The 25936-nt window shown below is 41.9% G+C and overlaps 2 protein-coding genes across 3 annotated transcripts in view; one reads left to right on the top strand and one right to left on the bottom strand.

Annotated features, from left to right (window-relative positions):
- pigg (phosphatidylinositol glycan anchor biosynthesis class G) overlaps positions 1-21793 on the bottom strand; it is a 98330-nt gene extending 76537 nt beyond the window's left edge. Inside the window, exon 1 of the mRNA XM_048538526.2 lies at positions 21697-21793. The gene's annotated coding sequence lies outside the window, so the exon portion shown is untranslated. The remainder of the gene's footprint in view (positions 1-21696) is intronic.
- The window catches only part of LOC125454692 (neuronal vesicle trafficking-associated protein 1-like), a 64411-nt gene continuing 44867 nt past the window's right edge, over positions 6393-25936 (top strand). Inside the window, exons 1-2 of one of the 2 annotated variants that reach the window (XM_059655188.1) lie at positions 6393-6660; positions 7415-7592. In XM_059655188.1, coding sequence (XP_059511171.1) covers positions 7464-7592 — 129 coding nt within the window. In that variant the 5' untranslated portion in view covers positions 6393-6660; positions 7415-7463. The other variant, XM_059655205.1, reaches the window with a different exon arrangement.

A 25936-nucleotide genomic window follows, 5' to 3' on the forward strand; every position in this document is an offset into this window, starting at 1 on the left:
CTACACAAAAAGCCCAGAATTCAAACATCAGCTTGGCTTCAGCTGACCCTAAGGTACAGTCAATGGTTACGTCCTAATAATAACACGGTTGGAATGGAGGAAATAGCAGAAACAGATCACGAATAGCTTCCATGAATTATTCGGTTCAGTTCAAATCTCTGAACAATAGCAATTATTTTGCTTATCTCAGTGGTCAATAAACACTGACTCTGGCTTTCGCCACATCAGGCTTCCTTTCTGTTGGAACCAGAGGTATAAACTAATGTTTTCAGCAAAGCCTATAAGATCACTGAAATTTTTTAAATGAAAAACTGCAAAGGCTTTGTCATGATTTAGAGCTGGAGATAGTGGAGTACAGTTGGAGGTTGCCATACTTAAGTCAAAATAGTCTATCTATTTGGGGAAGCAGACCGGGTTATTAGTTTTCTATTATTTGAAGAAAATGTAATTTCTTCATTTAAAAGATGCTAATCGTTATGGTTTTAATGCATTCATTTCACTGTGAAAAATAGCTCATAATCAGTTTATATTGGATCTAACCTTTCTTGCTTCGGAAAACACTGTGGCCAATTAAAATTGAAGTCAATAGGAATCTACCAGAAAAATTCGCCACTGCTTGGAATCACATCCAGAAAAATAGGAAGATGGTTGTGGTTGTTGGAGATAAATGATCTCAGCCTCAATACATTGTTGCAGGAGTTCCTCAGGTTCGTGTCCTCGGCCCAACCATTTTCAAATACTTCATCAATGACCTTCCCTCAATCATGAGAACAGAAATAGGGCTGTTCCCTGATGATTGCACAGCGTTCAGCACCATTCACAATTTCTTGGATACAGAAACATTCCAAGCTATCATTTAGATAGACCTAGATAACACTCAGGCTTGGATTGATGAGCAATATTCACACCACATAACTGCCAAGCAATTACAATTTCCCAAATAGAGAATCTCATCATCTGCCCTTGCATTAGCACTACTGAATCGTCCATCATCAACATTCTTGCCTTTTACCATGGAAGTGCAAAATGTTTAATTTTGGTGGGAAGAACACAGAGAGACAACATAAAGACATAAAGAGAGACAAAATAAAGGGTATAATTCTAAAAGGGGTGCAAAATAAAGTGACGTTATATTTGCGCATAAGTCATTGAAGTTGGCAGGACAGTTGAGAATGCAGTTGATAAAGCTTATAGCATCCTGGGTTTTATCAACAGGGAAAACTATACAAAAGTAAGGAAGTTACATTAAACCTGAAGAGAACTGTGATATGGCCTCAATTGAAGTATTGCATTCAGTCCCTGGTCATCATACGTTAGGAAGGAAATGAGGTATAAATATTTTTTCCGTAATTTACTTAAAACTATTGAGCACAGTTACTCAGTGGATGGCATTTTCAGTGAATGAACAACTAATGCTGCTAAATTATTTTTTATCTTTGATAGAGATCACTGCATTACGCAAGTGGATTGCATCTTCCTTTGTGCACTAACTTACATATACAATCTCATCAGCTGGTAATAAGCCCATATCAACATTCCACTTAATTTTTCCAGATACTTCAAATAGAAAACTATAAATACTTTTCTTTTCTGGATGCCTAACCACAAATCTGTTGTCATCAGCAGATCTGATTTTATAAAAAAAAAGCATGAGATGACATTTCATTTAAATGTTAATTTCCAGAAACTCCCCAAAAGTGCTTCACAGATAAACGATTATACGTTATACTGAGAAAAGGGACAGGACCTACTTATTTTGAAATGGAAGATAGATAAATAATAGTTCATCACTGAGAGAGTTCCCTTGCTCTTCTCCAATTAGTGCCATTGGGATATCTTATGTACAGCTAAGGGGATAGTCAGAGTCTTGGTTTAACATCTCATCCAAAGGGTATATTACTGCAGCACTTCACTGAAGTGCCAATTGGGAATATATGCTCAAGTTCCTTCTTCATACCCATTATGCAGAATGAAATAACTTCACAGACGCTGATATCAAATCGCCAAGTCACCCTTTATTTACATGTGCATAGAATTTGACACCGGTCCAGCTGTCACAGTGAGCAGAAACTCTGACATGCCTGTTTATAACTGTCAGCTAGGGCTCCCTGATTGTACTAGGTCAAAGGCTCCAATCGGCGAAGTCATATTCTATGAGGTCCACCTGGCTGATCTCGTTACGATCACTGCATCCCTCCCCTCTAAGTCTGGGGCTATAGGCTTGCTCTTTTTCTTGTGTAAGCCAGCCAACTTTGGCTGAGGATTTCAAAATCTAACCCAACAGTGGGAAGTATCCAGTTCAATGACGTGAGATGAAGCGTTTGCTTTGTTGCTATTGAAAGTTGGTTTTATTTTATTGCTGAGGGATATATTAAATACAAAAAACAGCAGTAAGGAGTAAGGGTTAAGATTTTATTGTAATTTTCGCAGTCAGAATTTTAAATTTAACTTGTGTCAAAAAGCACATCAGGTAATGTAGTGGCCTTGGACTAACTAACCAAAATGGTACTGCTCAGCTAAACAGTGCCCTTTTAAGAAAATCTTGCTTGGTGAAATGGCCTAGTCCTGGAATTCCCTAGTTCTGCCCTCTTTAGGCCTGGTAGCTGTGGTTTCACTACGTAGAGTATTTCAAAATGTTGACGAGTTACATTAATATTCAAAAAAGACACCCTTTGTGTCTCCTGGGCATTTTCAAACTGGTCCATTTCCTCCAACTCTGCCTCGGAAATGGGCAGTGTGTATACAAACTGTAGCCCACCTCTTGTGCCTGGAGGGTTTCAGCAGAAATTCATCCTCTTCTTCAGGCAGTAAAGGCATTGAGGCTGCAATATCCGCTATGTCCATCTCAGACTCTGAGGTTTCTTGGACGCTAGATGATGGGGGAGAACACATGGGTTCCGACACTCTCCGGCTGTCCTGAAAGACTGGGTATGTTTTGCTCCTGTCCTGTTCGTGAGTTTGCAACTTTCATGTGGTCCAGGTGCTTGTTCAGGACCACCTCATCTACCCATACTTTGTATGTTACAGGATCTGACCTCACATTGACCATGCGTATTTGTGTTCTGCATCAGCCAATGTCCGGGAAGCACATACTAGTTGGTATTCCTCTCTATCAGCCATCTATGAACCAACACTTCCTTGATACTGTATGGGAAGGCAATGCATGTCAGCACTAGATCTTGGCTGGGACATAGTGCACCACACCTTAGATAATGATAGTTGCTTCTTTACTTACCTGAAGGCTATGTCTTGGCTATGAGACCATTTCCAAGGCTATCCTTTTTCAATAGCAGATGTAAGGGTGCTAGGGGGGAGGTCAGGTTACAAATGAACTTTCCAAAATAATTCACAAATCCAAAGCAAGACCTGTGCTCGTACAGATGTGGTGGCTGGGACCCTTTGATCCCTGTCAGTTTATCTTCTAACAGTTGTAACCCAATCTTGTCAACTCTGTAGCCCGAGCAGGTCACTTGGGGTTGCTGGAACACTCAATTCTCTCTGCTAAAGCATATGCCTGCCTTCGAGAAATGTCTAAGGACTGTGTCCAAGCTCTCTAAGTGCTCTTTATTGGTTTTCCCTGTTATTAGCATGTCATCCAGATAAATGGCAACCTGGGAAGGACCTTGTAAAATGTCTTCCATGGTCCACTGAAATATAGCAGTGGCTGACGACACCCCAAGTGGCAGTCTTGATTACAGGTACAAACCATTATGGGTATTACTTGCAGAATACTTTTGGGAATTCTTGTCTAACAATAATTGCAAGTATGACTGGCTCATGTCAGCTTTGTGAAGGACAGCTCCCTCCCCCATTGATTCTCAATGAGGGCCACTGTGTGAAAAAGAAGCTCTCATATTGCATTTGCTTCTCTTACAAAACATTTTAAAATGTTGCCTTCAGGTTCTTGATCATTTTATGATTAGCACCAGTTTCCCTTACCTACTCTGACCTAACCACTCGTGATTTTGAAAATCTGTATCAAACTTCCTCAGCCTTAATCTTGACAAAGAAAACAATCCCAACTTCTCCAATCTATCCTCATTTTTGAAGTATCTGATCCCTGGAATCATGCTCACAAACCTATTTTGCACTCTCTTTAATGTATTCATATCCTTTCCATAGTACTACAACTGTACACAATACACTAGCTGATATTAAATCAATGTCCTATAGGTTCAGCACATCCTCCCTGTAAATGCACTCTGTGCTCATACTAGAAAACCATATGCTTTATTAACAGGTCTCTATACTTGCCCTGTCACCTTTAATTACTTAAGTACCTACACACCAATGTCTTTGCTCCTGTATACCCTTAAGATAGTATCCTTTATTTTCTAGTCTTTTCATGTACTTCGGACAAAAGTGCATCACCTTACACTTCCTTACCTTGAACTTCACCTGTCACCTATCAGACCATTCCACCAACTTAACAATTTTTTTTTTACTTCCACACTGTCCTCTTCACAATTTAGATTTTCTATGTTTTGTGTCCATAAGACCGTAAGAAACAGGAACAGGAGTAGGCCACTTAGTCCTTCCAACTTGTTCCACCATTCAATAGGATCATGACTGATCTAACAATTTTCCTGTCCACTTTCCTGCCCTTCCCCTACTGATCAAGAGTCTATTTCAGCTTTAATTTATACAAAAGGACTCTTCCCATTATCTCTTCCCACACAACTTTCTGTGGCAGAGTTCCCAAGAGTCACAACCCTGTTGAGACATGAAATTCCTCCTCATCATTGGCTCCCCTTATTCTGAGACCATGGCCTCCGGTCCTAGACTTTCCCACAAGAGGAAACATAGAACATAGAACATTACAGCACAGTACAGGCCCTTCGGCCCTTGATGTTGTGCCGACCTGTCATACCGATCTCAAGCCCATCTAACCTACACTATTCCATGTACGTCCATATGCTTATCCAATGACGACTTAAATGTACCTAAAGTTGGCAAATCTACTACCATTGCAGGCAAAGCGTTCCATTCCCTTACTACTCTCTGAGTAAAGAAACTACCTCTGACATCTGTCTTATATCTTTCACCCCCCAATTTAAAGGTATGCCCCCTCGTGCTCGCCGTCACCATCCTAGAAAAAAGGCTCTCCCTATCCACCCTATCTAACCCTCTGATTATTTTATATGTTTCAATTAAGTCACCTCTCAACCTTCTCTCTAACGAAAACAGCCTCAAGTCCCTCAGCCTTTCCTCGTAAGACATTCCCTCCATACCAGGCAACATCCTAGTAAATCTCCTCTGCACCCTTTCCAAAGCTTCCACATCCTTCATATAATGTGGTGATCAGAACTGTACACAATACTCCAAGTGCGGCCGCACCAGAGTTTTGTACAGCTTCACCATAACCTCTTGGTTCTGGAACTCGATCCCTCTATTAATAAAAGCTAAAACACTGTATGCCTTCTTAACAGCCCTGTCAACCTGGGTGGCAACTTTCAAGGATCTGTGTACATGGACACTGAGATCTCTCTGCTCATCTGCACTACCAAGATTCTAACCATTAGCCCAGTACTTTGCCTTCCGGTTACTCCTACCAAAGTGCATCACCTCACACTTGTCCGCATTAAACTCCATTTGCCACCTCTCAGCCCAGCTCTGCAGCTTATCTATGTCTCTCTGCAACCTACAGCATCTTTCATCACTATCCACAACTCCACCGACCTTAGTGTCGTCTGCAAATTTACTAACCCATCCTTCTACGTCCTCATCCAGGTCATTTATAAAAATGACAAACAGCAGTGGACCCAACACCGACCCTTGCGGTACACCGCTAGTAACTGGTCTCCAGGATGAACATTTCCCATCAACTACATCTCTCAGCATTTACCCTGTCAAGCCCCTTAAGAATCCTATATAGTTCAATGAGATCACCTCACATTCTTCTAAACTCCAGCATGTTGAGACACCAGCTGTTTAACCTTTGCTGGTAAGACATTCCCTCCATACCAGGGATCATCCAAGAGTACCTTCTCTGAACTGCCTCCAATGAAACAATATCTTTCCTTAATTAAGGGGAACAAAACCGCTTACAGTACTCCAGATGAGGTCTTTGAAACTGTACCCCCGCACACCATGATCGAGATTATTAGCATATATCTGGAAAAGCGAGGGTCCCAGTACGGATCCACGGGGAAACGACCAGAAACCTTCCTCCACTCAGGAAAAAAAATGCTTAGTGTTTCTATCGTGTTTGAGGGGCGCTTCGTTCGACACCAGTAACATTTTCATACTTGCACACAGGGGGGAACCAATGGAAAACCGACGTTAAACATAAAGAAATCGGATTAATCTACAAGCTTCTCAAAAACAAAAGGTGCTTTTCGACACACATACCCCTCCCCTATTTTGATGCAGTCTGGATGCAGCAGGAAGATAGTCTGATGTCCCTTTAAAGGTGGGACGTCCTGTTGTTTGCAAGGTTCTGTGCCGCGGCTGCGTCACCTCAGACGAGGCTTGAAAATGAAAACATTTTCCAAACTCGATCAATGAGTTTTACTGCATCCGATGAAGCGCTTCTTGATCTGCCTTCTTTAATTCCGCCATTTTTCTATCTGAGCCCGGGCGACGTTTCCTCGGAAACAGCGATCGAAGAATATTATTCTTTTTGTGGGGTTGGAAAAAAAACCATACGTAGATAATCAGGTGAATTTTTACTGCAGTTGATTCCTCGGTATAATTCCAGGAGAGAGTTTGCAAGTCTGCTTCTTGTGAAGCAGGTGGTATGTGAATCGACAGCAAGGGAAGATATATTGTGTTTTGCAAAGTGATGTTGTCTGGTGAGATTGTTGGTAGTTTTACTCCTGAACCAATGTGATTCTAAAGCCTTTCATGTTTCGATTTATGAGGAGAAGAAACATTGTATTCATTCATTCGAATATTTTGAAGGACACGATACGTGTTCGACATTTCCTCACATGCATGTTTCTAAAACTGTAGTCATCAGATCGTGTAGGGCTTTCTTTTCGGGTTAAAAGGTATCGAATAGATGAACCTCTGATTAGCACAATTCATTGTTGGTGCGCAGCTTTACAGTGTGTCGAGGTAAATTTTTTTAAATGCAGAAATTGATTAGGGCTTGAATTCGCTGCCGTTCCCTGGTTGCAAAGGTTTGGGAAAAATAAAATTTAAATAATATCTGACCTCGCCTTTGGCGTTTTTCTCCCCTATCCCCTCCCCTTCGAACGATCCCAAATGTGCAGCTGAAGAAAATCAATTGGGGGTGGAACACGAGAAATATTAATCTGCATATTGGAGATCTCCTGAGTATTGTGCTGCTATTGAGTTCTGACAGGAGGCTGCTCGTTCTCGAAAGCCCCCTCTGCTTCATTGTGTGTGTGTTTTCTCGCCCCCCCCCCCCTATCTCTCTCCTCCACCAACCCCCCTCCACAAAACCCAGCTTCTGAATAGAGGAAAGCCTCTCCAGCGATTGCCGGTCTTCTGCAACCATGGTGAAGTTAGGGAACAATTTGACCGAGAAGAGCAATGGGAAGGCTGCAGCTACAGATGGCCTCGATACCATCCCTCTCATCACGCCACTCGACGTCAACCAGCTCCAGTTCCCAGCTCCAGACAAGGTAAAAACCAGGAAAACAAAAGGCTGACCCACAACGTTGCGCTGATAAGCGGGTGGGTGGGTTAATTATTTCAGCCACCCCCGGCCTTCAATTAAACAGAAAGGCAAAGAGGGGAGCCAGGGTTCTGGAAGCAAAAAAAATGCACTGCTGAGTGTTGGGAATGTGAAATAAAACAGTAAATGCTGGAAACACTAATCGGGTCTGGCAATATCTGTGCCAGAGGGAGACTGAGATCCCCTCTCAGTTCTGGCCGCTGGTCAGGTCCGCTTTTGAGGATACAGGATCAGGCTTTATCTTTCATGGAAACAGGAATGATCACTAACTTAAAATATCAGGAAATTTTATTTTTACACTAATATTTGTAGGATGTCAAGCAGTCCTAAAACATGGGAGGTAACACAACTACATGTTATTCTTAATAAACTAATGTTAATGAAATCCAAGTATATCAATGCTCATGAATTGTACTGTTTTGGGCAATAAACTGTTCAAGGGATATGAGATTTCATAAAAATAAAAGCAAAATGCTGCTGGAAATCTGAAATTAAAACTGAAAGTATTGGAGAAACGCAGCAGTTTAGCAGCATTTAGGAAGAGAAAAGTTCATGTTTTGAGCCTAGTATGACTCTTCTTTGCAGCTGAAAGAGTGAAGAGTCACAGAGTTCTGCAGCACAGAAAAAGGCCCTTTGACCCATTGGTTCTGTGCTGATCAAAAACAAATGCCTAACTATTCTGATCCCATTTCCCAGCACATTCTCTATAGCCTTAATTGACTTGGAATTGCAAGTTTTCATCTGAATACTTCTTAAATGTTTTGAAGGTTCCTGCCCTTACCACCCTTTTGGGCAGATCAAAGACCCATCGCATCCTGGTAATGAATTCCTTTCACTGCTTCTAACAGGCAGAACATACCGAAGTCTGAACATATGCACCAACAGGTTCAGGAACAGCTTCTTCCCAGTCTTATTAGACTGATGAATGGACTGTCTAGCCTCAAGTAATGTTGATCTTGCGCACACCCTGTGCAATGTAACCTGTATGCCTCTGTCTTAGTCTTTCTGATCTTACTTCCTTTGCTTACTATGATCTATCCGTACTGCTTGTAAACAAAGCTTTTCACTGTATGTTGGTACATGTGACAATAAATCAATCAATCAGTTAGTGAGTTCCAGATTCCCACCGCCATCTGGGTGAACTTATTTCTCACATCTCCTCCAAACCTCCTGTCCCATATCACCTAGACATCGATTCCTCCACGAAGAGGAAAAGTTCCTTACTGTCTATCCTATTTACGCCCCTCATAATTTTCAACATCTCAATCATGTAACCCCCACCCGTGGGCACCTCTGCTCTAAGGGGAACAATAGTTGCCAACCATTTTAACTCTCACTCTCATGGTGACATGCCCACTGGGCCATCTCCAGTGCCACAATGATGCCACACGCACACTAGAGGAACAACACCTCATATTCAGCCTGACGAGCTTTATAGTCTAATGGCCTCACCGGTTTCAAAATCTCCCCACCCCAGCCTCATCCCTGCCTCCTTGACCTGACAACAGCCTGCCCATCTTCTTTTCCATCTAACTGCCCAACCCTTCCCACTGACCAGTCTCCCTCCCTACCCTCTACCCGCACCCACACATCACCATCCCACCAAACTTCTCCCTGCCCCACCCACCCCATTTACTTCTGAGGCCCCTTCTCCCTCCCCAGTCTTGATGAAGGGTGTAAACTCAAAATGTTGACTTTCCGAGATAATGGGAACTGCAGATGCTGGAGATTCCAAGATAATAAAATGTGAGGCTGGATGAACACAGCAGGCCAAGCAGCATCTCAGGAGCACAAAAGCTGACGTTTCGGGCCTAGACCCTTCATCAGAGAGGGGGATGGGGGGAGGGAACTGGAATAAATAGGGAGAGAGGGGGAGGCGGACCGAAGATGGAGAGCAAAGAAGATAGGTGGAGAGGGTGTAGGTGGGGAGGTAGGGAGGGGATAGGTCAGTCCAGGGAAGACGGACAGGTCAAGGAGGTGGGATGAGGTTAGTAGGTAGCTGGGGGTGCGGCTGGGGGTGGGAGGAAGGGATGGGTGAGAGGAAGAACCGGTTAGGGAGGCAGAGACAGGTTGGACTGGTTTTGGGATGCAGTGGGTGGGGGGGAAGAGCTGGGCTGGTTGTGTGGTGCAGTGGGGGGAGGGGATGAACTGGGCTGGTTTAGGGATGCAGTGGGGGAAGGGGAGATTTTGAAACTGGTGAAGTCCACATTGATACCATATGGCTGCAGGGTTCCCAGGCGGAATATGAGTTGCTGTTCCTGCAACCTTCGGGTGGCATCATTGTGGCAGTGCAGGAGGCCCATGATGGACATGTCATCAAGAGAATGGGAGGGGGAGTGGAAATGGTTTGCGACTGGGAGGTGCAGTTGTTTGTTGCGAACTGAGCGGAGGTGTTCTGCAAAGCGGTCCCCAAGCCTCCGCTTGGTTTCCCCAATGTAGAGAAAGCCGCACCGGGTACAGTGGATGCAGTATACCACATTGGCAGATGTGCAGGTGAACCTCTGCTTAATGTGGAATGTCATCTTGGGGCCTGGGATGGGGGTGAGGGAGGAGGTGTGGGGACAAGTGTAGCATTTCCTGCGGTTGCAGGGGAAGGTGCCGGGTGTGGTGGGGTTGGAGGGCAGTGTGGAGCGAACAAGGGAGTCACGGAGAGAGTGGTCTCTCCGGAAAGCAGACAGGGGTGGGGATGGAAAAATGTCTTGGGTGGTGGGGTCGGATTGTAAATGGCGGAAGTGTCGGAGGATAATGCGTTGTATCCGGAGGTTGGTAGGGTGGTGTGTGAGAACGAGGGGGATCCTCTTGGGGCGGTTGTGGCGGGGGCGGGGTGTGAGGGATGTGTCGCGGGAAATGCGGGAGACGCGGTCAAGGGCGTTCTCAATCACCGTGGGGGGGAAGTTGCGGTCCTTAAAGAACTTGGACATCTGGGATGTGCGGGAGTGGAATGTCTTATCGTGGGAGCAGATGCGGCGGAGGCGGAGGAATTGGGAATAGGGGATGGAGTTTTTGCAGGAGGGTGGGTGGGAGGAGGTGTATTCTAGGTAGCTGTGGGAGTCGGTGGGCTTGAAATGGACATCAGTTACAAGCTGGTTGCCTGAGATGGAGACTGAGAGGTCCAGGAAGGTGAGGGATGTGCTGGAGATGGCCCAGGTGAACTGAAGGTTGGGGTGGAAGGTGTTGGTGAAGTGGATGAACTGTTCGAGCTCCTCTGGGGAGCAAGAGGCGGCGCCGATACAGTCATCAATGTACCGGAGGAAGAGGTGGGGTTTGGGGCCTGTGTAGGTGCGGAAGATGGACTGTTCCACGTAACCTACAAAGAGGCAGGCATAGCTGGGGCCCATGCGGGTGCCCATGGCCACCCCCTTAGTCTGTAGGAAGTGGGAGGAGTCAAAAGAGAAGTTGTTGAGTGTGAGGACGAGTTCCGCTAGGCGGATGAGAGTGTCGGTGGAGGGGGCCTGGTCGGGCCTGCGGGACAGGAAGAAGCGGAGGGCCTTGAGGCCATCTCCATGCGGAATGCAGGTGTACAGGGACTGGACGTCCATGGTGAATATGAGGTGTTGGGGGCCAGGGAATTGGAAGTCCTGGAGGAGGTGGAGGGCGTGGGTGGTGTCACGGACATAGGTGGGGAGTTCCTGGACCAAAGGGGAGAAAATGGAGTCCAGATAGGTGGAGATGAGTTCGGTGGGGCAGGAGCAGGCTGTTGACTTTCCTACTTCTCTGATGCTGCCTGACCTGCTGGGTTCCACCAGCTACACACTGTATTGACTCCAGTCTATCAGATCTATGTTCATAGTTGCCATACTGGTCTTGAAACATTAACTCTATTTCTATCTCTGATTCTGCTAGATCTGTTGAGTTTCTCCAGTACTGTCTGGTTTTATGAATTTTAAAAGCCTGGTAGACTGTGTCCTAAGCATTCGTGTCACAGTGTTGTGGTCTTGTGCATTATGGATGGTATTATAGTTTATGTGATGGATCACTACACTTTGGGAAGTTGTATCACTATCCAAAGTAAATTGCACAACAAAAGTCAAAAGTGAACCAAACAAAAGGACATAAAGTTTTTTTAAAAATAGCTGGCCTTTTTGATCTCGGAAAACATTTGCCTGTTCCTGAAAAGAAAAGCCTAGTGGTTGACAATTTAACAAAACCTTTAAAAATCAATTAGCTGCTAATTGGTCTACTTAGACTAATTCATTACATGGAGCACTTCAGCAGAGGCAACCAGTTTATCAGGTATAATCACAACAGCCTTTGACTACTGAGCAGCAATGTTATGGGAGATCAGCCAGCTGTAATGCGTTTTGCAATTTGTATATTGAATCAGTTGAAGTAGTTTATGCAGCAAGCATATGACATAGAGATTATCCGGTATAAAAAGTCACCTGTAGAGAATATTGAGAATTCTGACTATATTAGCGAAAGTAGTAGATAAATGTAGTTTGAAGGAAGCTGTACTGTTGATGGAAACGAAAGAAGTTTGTGTACTGAGATAACAAGGTGTAGAGCTGGATGAACACAGCAGGCCAAGCAATGCCAGAGGAGGAGGAAAGCTGACATTTCAGGCCTAGACCCTTCACCCATTTTTGAAGAAGTGTCTAGGCCCAAAACGTCAGCCTTCCTGCTCCTCTGATGCTGCTTGGCCTGCTGTCTTCATCCAGCTCTACACCTTGTTATCTCAGATTCTCCAGCATTTGCAGTTCCTACTATCTCTGGAAAAAGTTTGTGTACTGTTATTTTGTCCACCTATTTCATCAACTGGCTTTCATTGTTCAAGGATGCCCGAGATGCTTTGTGTTCTCTGTGGCTGCTTTATAGATCTCATCAACCATGGTGTAGGCACTCCAGGATTTAACTTAGTGAGCTGTCAGCCTTCATCGTGGGAATTTGCTTCCCACAACGGAGCTGGTGGGTTGAGCATGGTGTTGGGTGTTGGGGGTTGAGGGTGGGGGATATCACATGAGCAATTCCAGATTCAAAGACTGTCATTCTTGTGACAGAGTTACATTGGCACAGGACTGGGATCATGCCATCTGCCCGTGCTGTCAGCTTTAGCTGCTGTGCTTTCAAGGCAGAAAATAGGCAGTGCCAAGAGAAATAGATCTACTGATTTCTCCTTTCAAATCATGAAATGTGTATGTAATATAAAAATGTGACACTGATCACAGTTCTGGTGCACCACTTAAATATTTATGTCACGTTTCAAAACACAGGAACTATACATATACGAATACAAATGACTAAAGTCCAAATGTCCACAGCCTCAGATTTGATACCTGTATGGTCCACCCCATGTTTACTTCACTATTGGACATTCTGGCCTTAAAAGTAACACTGATTCATCTTAACCTTTTCTAAACAAGTCCAGGACGATAACCATCCTGCTTTATATGGCTTATTCCTGCTGTCCTTACAGATGTTATCATCTGACTTAGAACAAGAAATGCCATGGGACATCCAACTGTACATACTTTGATTTGTTGAGTTTAGTATTCCTAGTGCACTTCAGACAGAGCTCTCTAGACATTGTAAGAAACATTGACAAGGCACTGGTAAACATTTTCTTAAAAAAAACATGAAAAAGAAAGGTAGTCATTTTGTGTATCTTTTCTTTTCTGACCTTGAGATAACCTAGACTTCTCTGAAAGCAATAAGCCAAACAATCAGCAGTCTAAAACGTTCAATTGTAATTAGCTGCTATTTAAGCTTAGAATTTACCACTTTTGGTCATTTCGACAAGCCACAACCTTAAAAGGAAAAGGCTAATTGAAGTGGGAGGTGATGACAGATGACAGAAATAATCCAGAGAACCAGGTAATGCTTTGGGGATCTACGATTGAATCCACCATGGAAGATGGTGAAATTTGAATTTGATCAGATCTGGAATTAAAAATCTAATAATGATCCTGAAATCATTGACAGTTGTTGTGAAAACTCCTTTTGTTCACACGTCATCCGGTGAAACCTGTCTTTATCTGATCTGGCCTACATGTGACTCCAGACCCACCACAATGTGGTTGATTCTCAATTGCCCTGTGAAGTTTTTTCTTAGTTCATTTGTGGGGCTATGATTAGTTGGGGCATGGCCTCGCACTCCATCCAGTTGTATGTATGTGACCACTAAGAAAGGACCTCAATAAAATAGATGAAATCAGACCGAAGGAGACTGTGTTTAAGTAACAATGACACTAGATCAGTAATCCAGAGGTCAGGACTAATACTCTCGAACATCCCACCAGAACAACTTGTGGAATTTAAATCAGGATGAGGCAGTGGCCAAATGATATTGCCACTGCGTTCGTAAGCCAGAGATCCTGGTAGTGTCTGGGACCCACCTGCAGCAGATGGAATGATACCTCACAGTTATACTAGACAGTACCATCACCATCCTTGGGTAGTCCTGTCCCACCTGCAGGATAGACCCAGCAGAGTCCTAGAGTTATACAACCAAACAGAACCTTTGGTCCAACTCATTCATGCCAACCAGATATTCTAAACTGATCTAGTCCCATTTGCCAGCATTTGGCCCATATCTCTCTAAATCCTCCCTATTCATATGCCCTCCCAGATATCTTTTTAAATGTTGTAATTGTACCAGCCTCCACCACTTCCCCTACAGCTTATTTCATACATGCACCACCCTCTGTGGGAAAACCTGCCCATCAGGTCCTTTTTAAATCTTCCCCTTTTCTGCTTAAAACCTGTGCCCTCTAGTTTTGGACTCCCCTACGCTGTGAAAAAGACTTTGACTATTCACCCAATCCAAGCCCCTCATTATTTTATAAACCTCCATAACATCACCCCTCAGCCTCTGACACGCCATGGAAGACAGTCCCAAAATACTCAGCCTCTCCATATAACTCAAGTCTTCCAAATCCAGCAACATCCTTGTAAATCTTGCTGAACCCTTTCAAATTTAACAATATCTTTCCTATAGCAGGGCAACCTGATTTGTGTTATGGAAAAGGGGAAAGTCGAACCCGTCTCATAGATAAACTGAAACACAAGCCCCAATCTGTTAAGGCCGGGAATAGGAGTTGGCTTCTAATAATTAAACCCAAAATGCCCAGAGAAGCTTGCCTCGCCTTTATAATCTGTTAAAAGAGTGATTAAATGAAAAAATATCCTGGACATCCACTTTATAAGTAACAAGTAACAATTTATTTATTTACCATTAACAATGAACAAATTAACAGAATTACCAACAAACCAAACAAATCCCCCCCAGACTACAGACCACACCCGACTTGCCTAAATTCAACTGGAATGCTGTTGGAATAAAGACAAGCCCCATTTAGATAAACCCAATTAAAAGATAACAATAAATTAAAACTTAATCACTCCAAATTTGGACACCCTGTGTCTTCAGAAATAAAGGAAAGCATCATTCTGAGCAATCTGCCTGCCACAGATGCTTCTGCCCTGATTTCTGTTAGCCAAGCATATGAAGAAATGAAGGTAAATATAGCTCAGCCATGAACAAATGGAATTGAAGAACATGCTCAAGGGGAATAACCTACTGCTGCTTTTAAATGCACATACAGATGGTAGATAATGCAGCATCAGGTTTAACTGTGATGCAAATAGCCAAGGCTTAAACATGAATTGCATTTGGTTGATATTCAATATGGTGTGCAATACCCACGGAACTGAATCTTGCAAGGAGTCAGTGTTTTTCAGGAGGAGTGTGAGAGAAGAGACAATTCATATCAAAAGAAAAGAATCAGAAGACTTGAGCTACTGTGCAGATCTGCCCTGTTCCCCCGATACTAATGTTGCACTGAGAAAAAAGGGGAAAAACCACTCAGATCTGTGGGCTTTCAGCACTGTCGTCACCATGGATATATGAATCATAAATCTTGGGATTGGTATGTTATTAAAACATTGAGAGTTATATTCTAACTAACTATAATTGTAGCTTCAAAGAGTTATACTAGCACTGGAGTGGGGTGCAGAAGAGATTCACTTGGTTGGTTCCAGAGTTGAGAGGGTTGGATTATGAGGACAGACTGAGTAGACTGGGATTATACTCATTGGAATTCAGAAGAATGAAGGGAGATCTTATAGAAACATATAAGATTATGAAGGGAATAGATAAGGTGGAGGCAGGGAGGTTGTTTCTGCTCACAGGTGAAACTAGGAATAGAAGGCAACGCCTCAAAATAAAGGGAAGCAGATGTAGGGCTGAGGCCAGGAAGAATTCCTTTACCCAAAGGGTTGTGAATCTGTGGAATTCCTTGCCAAGTGAAGTGGTTGAAGCTACTTGCAGAATGTTTTAAAGGCAAGGCTAGATAAATTTTTGAACAGTAAAGGAATTAAGGGTTATGGTGATTGGGCGGGTAAGTGGAGCTGAGTCTCAAAAAGATCAGCCATTATCTTATTAAATGGAGGGGCCAGATGGCCTGCTCCTGCTCCTAGTTCTTATGTTCTTGTGTTCATATTACAATGAAATTAGTACAATAACTACTACAGGTGTTTCATTATGATCTTTGATACCTAGAATTCCCTACAGTGCGGAAGCAGGCTGTTCAGCCCATCAAATCCGTATCAATCCTCTAAAGAGCTTCCCACCCAGGCACATCTCTCCCAACTCTGCATTTCCTATGGCTGGTTCACCTAACCTACACATCCTTGGACACTGTAGGCAATTTAACTAACCTGCGCACTCTTGGACTGCGGGTGGAAACCGGACCACCCAGAGGAAACCCATGCAGACACAGAGAATGTACAACCTCCAAATGGACCATTGTCTCCGGGTGGAACTGAACCTGTGTCCCTGGCGCTTTGTGGCAGCAATGTTAACTGCAAAGCTTCAGTGGCACAAAACAAGGTGACATAAAAAATAAATTAAAATGAAATTTAAATTTTTGTCCTTCCGTCTCACTGACATGTACTGTATGATATGTCTTTGGCCAGTATTTTGACTGAGAACATAAGAAATAGGAGCAGGAGTAGGCCTTTGGCCCATCAAGCCTGCTCTGCCATTCAATAAGATCATGGCTGATCTTTTGGTGGACTCAGATCCACTTATCCAGCCACTCAGCATAACCTTTAATTCCTTTACTGTTCAAAAACCTATCTCTCTTTACCTTAAAAACATTCAACTGCTTCACTGGGCAGGGTATTCCAAAGATTCACAACCCTCTGTGGAAAGAAGTTCCTCCTCAACACATTCATAAATCTGTTTCCCCCTTATTTTGAGGCTATGCCCCTCAGTTCTAATTTCATGTGCTAATAGAAACAACCCCTCTGCTCTATCTTATCCATTCCATGCATAATCTTACAGAAACAGATAAAATTAGCTCCCCCCCCCCCCCCCCGGAACAGAATCCCCCTTGTCCTCACGTACAACCTCACCAACCTCCGGATCCAACGCATCATCCTCCGATATTTCCACCAATTCGACCCCACCACCAAAGACATTTTTTTCCCTCCCACCCTTATCTGCTTTCTGGAGGGACCACTCTCCGTGACTCCCTTGTCTGCTCCACACTCCCCTTCAGCCCAACCACCCTCGGCACTTTTTCCCTGCGAGCGCAGGAAGTGCTATGCCTGCCCCTACACCTCCCCCCTTAACCCCATCCCTGGCCCCAAGAAGACTTTCCACATCAAGCAGCTGTTCATCACCTGCACATCTGCTAATGTGGTATACTGCATCCACTGGTCCTGTCGTGGCCTCCTCTACATCGGGGAAACCAAGCGGAAGCTTGGGCATCACTTTGCAGAACACCTATGTTCAGTTTGCACTAAACAACTGCACCTCCCAGTCGCGAACCATTTCAACTTTCCCTCCCATTCCTCAGACGTGTCCATCCTGGGCCTCCTGCATTCCCACAATGATGCTACCCGAAGGTTGCAGGAACAGCAACTCATATTCCGCTTGGGAACCCTGCAGCCCAGTGGTATCAATGTGGACTTTACAAGCTTCAAAACTTCCCTCCCCCCTACCGCATCCCAAAACCAGCCCAGTCCAGCGATAACATGACTCGGCCATTGCCTCCCCAATCTACTCAATCTGTCCTCATAAATTTTCATTTTCACCTAATAATCTCACATCAGGGAACAATCCAGTTTCATTGCCTGGAAGGGGATCAATTTCTCTCACTTAAACCAATTGCTTAACTGCAAGTGTGAGTGATTTTTCATCTCCAAAATCCGAGGGATAATGTCAGCTGTCTCTGAATGATGAAGCTAGCACTGTGTCTAAACTTTTCTTCCATTAGTTACTAGTGGTCAGATATCAAGGTTTAGTTCTAGATTAGGAGAGGATTATTTCATCTGAATTTTAATGCACTGTTTAGCACGCTTGCCTTCAGTTCCCTTTGGGGCTTCTTTAGTTGTCATTTACTTTCCTGAGTTTTCTACCCAAAGCAAGAGTCATTACCTCCATCAAAAGCTGGGAAATGAATGTGGTTTTGAATTCACCACAGTCAGAATATGGATTGAACTTTGTGCTGTTGGGAACAATCCTATCCACACTGGCTGTTGTGCCAACTAGATTCAAGTGGTCTAAATTGCTGTGGTAACATACACCTTTACATGCATGTTGTAGCCTGGAACATTGGACGGTGGTGGAAGCTCAGATTTCTTTCTATCATGTGCCGACCAGGAATCTCTCCCAATCTTACAACCTGTTATCGATGTATATTGGAAGGATGTGCAAGTTTTTTATTCAACCTGTTTGGCAATAAGTTTTAAAGTTTGTATTATTGTTATTATTATTTGTAAATTTGGTTTCTAAAGCAGAGGTAAATTGGATTTTGGCTTTAGTTCTGTGAAGTTTTTTTAAAAGTTTTGTTTTAAAAAGTGTGACTTAAGCTAAAAATCTTGTCAGCTACTTGGGGAGTTAATTGATGAAGTGTTTATTTAGTTTAATTTTTATGTTTGACAGAGTACAGATGGCCATGTTTCAGTAGAGAAGAAAAGATTTATAACTGCAGTTTGTGGCTGTCACCAGGCTATCTAAGCAGGAAAGAAATCTCAAGGCTACCAGAGCTGGAAAGAAATCTCTAAACTCTTTTAACAGTTCAAGTAGACAGTTTTCTTAAAGCTCAGTTATGAAAAGTCTGTGAGGTATTTAGTGTTAATGTATCTCTGGGCGAGATAGTAAGAGAGAGAATGACATTTGTGAATGTGCAGAGATTCTAGAAGGGAACACATGAAAATTTGTAGAAAATTAGAGAATTAAGATAGAAAAGGTACGTCACTGAAGTGTCTGTAAAGGATGTTGTGAAAAAGGGCTAAGTTTTTATTTTGCTGTTTGAGAAAAGATCTTGTCAAATTGTTTAGCTTTTTTAGGCTTTCGTGTAATGAACTAATGTTCTTTTGTTCAAAGCAGACTTGTGTGAAGGTGTTAAGTAACTGACCGCCATGGCCTCCACATTGCAAAAAAATGGCTTGTGATCTATCAAGACAGGTTTCACTTAGAAATCTGACTTGTTGGGTATCACCATTAGCTGGGATCATAACACACCTCTCTCTCAAGTCCTCGAGTGGGTATTAAATCCCGAGCTTCTGGCTGAGAGGCAGGGATGCTACTACTACACCACCATTTCCTTTTTAGTAGTCATTAAATCACTTCAAATAAATTGACTGTTAAATTAGCTCAGGGAGGAATTTAATGCAAATAAATTAACCAGTACAGGAAAAATAAAAGCACACCGAGGAAGTGAAGTGTTTTTGTCCGTCTGAGTCTTCTCATTGAGAATAATACAATGATTATCTAGTGGCACAGATGATAATAACAACAGTAACTTTAAGCCCCGGGTAATATTTGAAAGACAGCCTTGCTATCTTGCAGAAGTCACTGAGATTATGGAATAGCCCTTGGCCAGATACCTTGTTCTATCTAACTGAGACAGTGCTTTGGTGAGTGATTAAAAGTTTAATAAATAAATATTTTGTAAGTATATTTTTATAGAAGGATTGTGGATATATACTTAATGAGAGCATCTTCACTGCAGAGAAAATCAGAGCAGCTTTAGCTTTCCTAATTTAAATATTAGGTGCTACATTTGTTAAACACAGTGATGTGAAATACATGATAATTGTATCCCTCTCGTAATCAAATCATTTATATGAATTTATATTTCATATATGCAGCTGGTATGCATATATGCTTTTATGTGGCCAAATTGTTGTTGTTGTTGTCATATTGTTGTCTAACACTTGAGCTATGAGGAGAGAATTTAGAATTCCTTTGTACCATCAGAAATGGATGTTTTGGCTTGGCACAGAGTAAACTGATATTATTTGACTTGCAGTCTTCTCAATAGGGTTAGTGTTGAATTGAGTAGGTATCTGAAACTTGTATCTTCCTAGAAACCACTGCAGTGATATATCTTTGTTTAATATGCTACTCAGTGTTCTTTTTTTCTTGCTTATTCACATGACACTTTATACATATTTTTCAGTGGTTTTGCATTGGAGCTAGTGGACTGTGAGTTGATTGTCTTACTTTAGTTCACAATTTTAAGTAGAAGTAATTTTGACAGTTAAGTATAAGTTTACTAAAGTCTGTTCTAAATCCTTTCCTGTTCACAGTATTTGTAAGCCATTTCTTAAAGCTGGTGGTACCTGTAATATTTATTTCGGGATTATTAATGATCTTGTGTATGGCACATATGTCAAAGTTTCTGCTCTCCATCACAGAGTCATACTTACCTTCTTATTGACTGGTTGCACCCGGTACTGCTGCAGAGTCCTCATCATCTTTGAGAAGTGATGGAGTGAGCTAGATATGACCTTGTGTCAGAATCCAACAGCATTTAAAAAGTATATTAAAAGCATGGTCATATTTTTGCAATTTTGTAATTGGTCATCATTTTTTTTTAACTTATCACCCTGTTGCCACATCTTAAGTATCACCAAGTCCCAGACTTCTTTCATTTCTTTGCTTGTTGATGTGCATTGGTTCCTGATCAGTCACTGTCTTGATTTTACATTTATATTCTTGTTCTCAGATCCCTCCATGACTTTGCCTCTCTATCCATGTAAGTTGCTGAAGATATTTATCCTCCCCTAATAATGGCCTCTGTGCATCCCAACCAATCACTGTTGATCCATGACAATTGTCCATGCATCATTAACTGTGTCCTAAGCTTTGAAATTCCTTTCCTGTATCTCTCTACCTCATCATTGTGCTTTCCATATATAACGTGTCTAGGTCTTTGATTAAGCTTCCTGCTTGGAAGTTTATCTCCACGCCAAATCTGATACCAAAATGTTCAAATAACCTGGTTAGCTGTCAGTGACAGCGATGAAGTTGGCAAGGAGATTCCTGCTTACCCGCTACTGATGTCAGATTAACAGCCTGACAATTTAGCAACAACAGAGGAGTCCAGAGAAATGATGTCTATTATAACATGTTTGTAGGATCTTCCTGTGCCCAAATTGGCAGCTAAATTTCCTACAGTATGATAATGACTGTGCTGCAAAAATACTTGATTTGTCTGTAAAGAGCTTTTGATATGTCTGGTGGTTGAGCAAGGTGCCATATTAATTAAAACCTTTTAACAGCCTTCAACCAAAATTGGAGATTTATTTTCCCTACTGACAAATGAATATAGAATTGACTTCCAGATATGGCAATAAGTGTCTTAGAAATTGACAGCTTTCTTTAAAAAAAACTCTGGAATTTCAGGATTTAACTCACAAGTTAATTCTCTCATACAAAGATGATCAAAGAGTTCATGAAATAATTGTTCGGCTTTGACAAAAGCAGGGAAAATCTTTGCAGATGTAATGGAGGATGTTAAATAGGCTGGATGAAATGATGGAGTGATTTGTGAGAGAAGTATGCTTGATAGGTTGAATTACCATTCTTATAACCACACAACTTTACATCTAGACTTTTGTAGGTGACTGTATTGTTCCACTGAAAGTATCTAACAAGCTCCTTGAGGTCTGACCAAAATGAATACAGGGAGACACGTGACACATTTTAGCTTCAAAAATTTAATATATATACAAACTAATAAGCAAATCTACGAGCTTAAGCTGCTTTGTATACGAGCTAATAAATGAATCGATTATCTAAGTTACTTTATACTTACACAAACAAATGAGTCTCACTGCTTTTCAGCTCATAGGAACTGGCGATGGTGGCATTTGGAGCTCTACCTCAGATTCCGTGAAACCGATCTCACAGACCCCAGCCTGATGGTGAAAGTTCAATGTTTGGGACAAAGTCCCGGATTTATTACTGTTGTTCTAAATCTAATGTCAGGTGCTGTATCCCCATTTCTTAGTACTTTCAGTACTTTACCAGGCATTTCGTTGTGTGAAAACAGGTTGGAAAAACACATCCAGATGTGTGTGTTTTCTGCACGACAGTCTGTTCTCCGGCTCAGCCATAGTTACCTTCCAGCCAGGACCGGCTGTTTTTACACTACCCCTGTTTTTCATGTAGTTTTCCATGTGTTTCAATTGCTCATTGTCATGTCAATTAACACTCAACAATTAACCTTTAACTATCTGGTCTGGAGATATCTTTAAGCTCAACACTACAGTTACTTCTAATTCTGAAGAAGGGTCACACAGGACTCGAAACATTAGCTCTGTTTTCCCTCCACAGATGCTGTCAGACTTGCTGAGTTTTTCCAGTAATTTCTGTTCTTATTTGTTTCAAATCTCCAATATTCCCTGTTCTTTGTTTTATATTTTTGTGATAGATATGATAGATTACTCTCCTGTGTAAGCAACAGATACTAGCTGAATTTGTAAATTTTAAATTTGTGTGTGTGAGAGAGAGAGAGAGGGACATCTTTTATTAGGTAAGGTATTAAGGGACATGGAGTCAATGCAATGGAAAATATTGGAATACATATCCATTGAGTAGAAGAGCAATTATACATGTCCGTCAATTTTTTGATCCTATCATCTTTACCCATTCCAGTGCTGGCACTGGAAGTACAGGTTATTTGCATCAGTTAAGGCAAGAGTTGAAAAGAAAATCAAATCCTTTATTATCAATCACAGAAATTTGGCTGATGCTTAAAAGTACTATCAGCCACTTTCTCTTCCTGTACCTTCCTGACCGTGTGATGGACTCCTTAATGAGGAACATTGATTGGGATCAGGAGCTTAGTTTACATCAGAATTCTGGTGGAACTGAGGAGTCTGGCTGTAGTTTACTTCCATCAGACGAAACATTAGTCCCCATCTTAGTGTAGTTATCTTCAGGATACATTTCTGTGTTACCGCAATGTTGAGGACTACCTGATATCTTGCTGTTGGAAATAAATTAAACTGTTCAACAATTGTATGCTGCTAGCAGTCACATCTGAGCATCTGAAAGAGAGACGGTGTGCTCCCCTAGAAGCAATCACATAATACTGATACTAGAGTTAATTGGAGTGGTAACCAGGAGTAAAATATCAGAAATCTAACGAGTGACTTCCTTGGTATAAGGATTGAGTGATGAGCGGCAAAGTATTTGTGGCATCTGTCAGTAACAAAGTTTAAAGCACTAGGGCACATGTGTTCCTCATAGTGTTAAACTAACAACAGTGACACAGAAGAATTGTTAATGGTGTGGGCTGACTCATTTGGTTTCATATACAAAATGTAGTAAACCTGAGGAGATAATCTAGATGGCAGGAAGTGTCACTGTATCTTTTCCATAAGCAAGTTAAAAGACCTCTACAAAAAAAACAGAAGCAATATAGTTTTTTATTTCATCTGCCATTTCCTTATCTATATTAACTTTTCATCCTCAATCTCCAGAGGATCAACACTCACCTTACGTGCTCTTTTCCTTTTCACATCCCTGTGGAAACTCTTGCTGTCTTTTTTTTCCATTTATAGCTAGCTGCTGTTCCATCCTGATTTATCCCTTTACTCATTCTCTACCATTCTTTATAATCAGCCCTAACACCTGACTTTTCACTCATCTTTACGCAATTAGATGCTTTTATTTCTCAACTTCAATGTTTTCCCTAACTTCTACAGTTAATTACAGAGGGCCTGTCCTTCATTTAGCCATTTTCTTCATAGTAGGAATATACATTCTGAAACATCCCCTTTAAATGTCTGCCACTGCATGTCTACTGATCTGTTTCCCAGAATACTGGTTCACTTCAGCCAGCTCAGCTTTTATGTCACATAGTTACTTTAATTTAACTTTAAAATATTAGTCTTAGATCCAAGCTTCTCCCTTTCAAACTGGATGTAATATTCAAACTTCGCTATCTGAGGTGCCTTTACACCTGAGGCCATTCATTAATTCTATCACATTGCATAATGTCAGGCCTATTATACTGTCTGGTTCTATCCAGAACATGCTCATTTAAAGCTTGGAGCTCCATTAATCATTACTGCACAAGTCAGACCCCAGACTGAAATCTAGCTTGGTAAATCAGATTTTGTTTTGGTTTTAGCAAGGTGATCTGTCACTGAAGTACACATTTAAAGTGATACAGATGAAGTTTTAACAATATCTGAAGTTTATTACATAAAAGAAATGAAGATAAAATATACAAGTTTGAAGATTTTGAAACACATGGTAAAACATAATCCCATTAATCCCCGCAGCATGACTTTACAGTACTCCCATCAGGGACAATTCCCTCTCTATCACATCTCTATGGCTGGATTTAACTGTGGCTTTAATTCCTAGCCTCAAATATCCGAGAGCCTCTTGCTTGAGTCTTCATACCACTGTGCTTAGATTTTCTCAGCTTCAGCTAGCCCTTCAGGGGTTTAGCCAAGTACTTCTGATCTGGAGCTGTGACCTATTTCTTAACAAATCGCCAATTCTCAAGAGCAACTATTTTACACATCCAGCTTCAGCCAAGACTTCTGCAAACTGCCAAGCTAAAGCATTTTCTTTCAGTCAGTGAGTGCTTTCCCTCAGGTCAAAAACACCCAACAGTTTATAGAATCTTTTAAACTGCTCATAAAAATGCTCCCAATGAAAAGAAGTTTCCAAATAAACTCCAAGGATTTTCTCTCTTGGACATTTTTTTAAGGAATCATGATGGCTACAAAAATGCTTGCATGTTTAATCATTAAATGTCTTCACATGGATGTATTCTGTTTTTTAGTTTGCATTCTAGGAGCCAGGTCTCCAGAATCAAATGCCACACTTACCAAGGGTCCCATCTGAATTTCACCTTCCTTCTTTAATTGGTCATCCTGAGATTGACACAGCCGCTCTCTGCTGGAAGCCAGCATTTCCCATGCTACTGTCTCTGTCGTTCCCATAGTCACAGCGCAGACAAATCTCATTTGATCCCCCAACAGGGGTCCACTCATTTTCCTGTTTCTGGAAGAAACAAGCTTTGTTGACTGGATCAGGTGCAAAGAACAGATGGCACAAGTTTAAAACCAAAAATAAATAATACTAAAATATTGCACACACATTTCATCTCGCACCCATCACCACTCTTCTTGCTGGCCTGCCTTTGCTCCTGGTTAAGCAACATCTTGATTTTAACATTATCTTGGTTTTCATCTCTGTGGCCCGCTCCAGTCTTAAGATCCTTTGAAATATCTGCGCTTTTCCAGTTCTGTATGTATAATCGATTACACGTACCCTCCATTTTGGCACCTCCTCAATTGGAGACGCTGTGCTCATCTGCTGAAGGGTAAACCCTCCTCAAGGAAGGTCAAGTTTTTAATGTGTGTTTTGGCAAAATCTACAATGATGAAAATGAGAATGAAGATGTGAAAAGTCAGTATTTAACAAGCTTTCTGTGAAATAAAGACTATTGCTAACAATGTCCTTGATCCTCTATCATTGATCTTTGGTATGAGACATGCCTTGTGGATGAATGACCTAAGATTTTATTCATTACAATATGCCAAGACTATTTCACCAGTGTCTTCCCATTTAGAATCTGACACCCAGAATAATGGCATCTGCTACTGAGGGAAATCTAACTTTCAATCAAGAGAAGCATTCAAAGGCAGCTGCCTTCCAGAAGATTTGTAGTGTTTTTAAGATTGAGAAGCCTCAAAAGATTCAGCAGCATTCGAAGTTAAATGAGAATTTTTGATCAAATTGTCAGGGCAAATTATGGAAGTTTTTTTATTTCAATAAGGTTCAGAAGATTGGTAGAACACTTGAGACTCCATCAGTAATTCATGAAACCACCAAACTGCCATTGAATAAAATAACTGGGTGAGGGATTTATCTGTTTGTTGGTCCACTGTCTTTGCCTTAGCCAGCTGGACAGATTTATTGCGGATAAATCTTCAAAAATAAATAAGTAATGGAAGCTTGAAACACCTTTTGAAGGCTGACAGCTCAGTAGCATCACCATTAATGGTGGCAACTGATAAGGTTGCACC

Source organism: Stegostoma tigrinum, chromosome 1, assembly GCF_030684315.1.
Source record: "Stegostoma tigrinum isolate sSteTig4 chromosome 1, sSteTig4.hap1, whole genome shotgun sequence".
Taxonomy (NCBI): domain Eukaryota; kingdom Metazoa; phylum Chordata; class Chondrichthyes; order Orectolobiformes; family Stegostomatidae; genus Stegostoma; species Stegostoma tigrinum.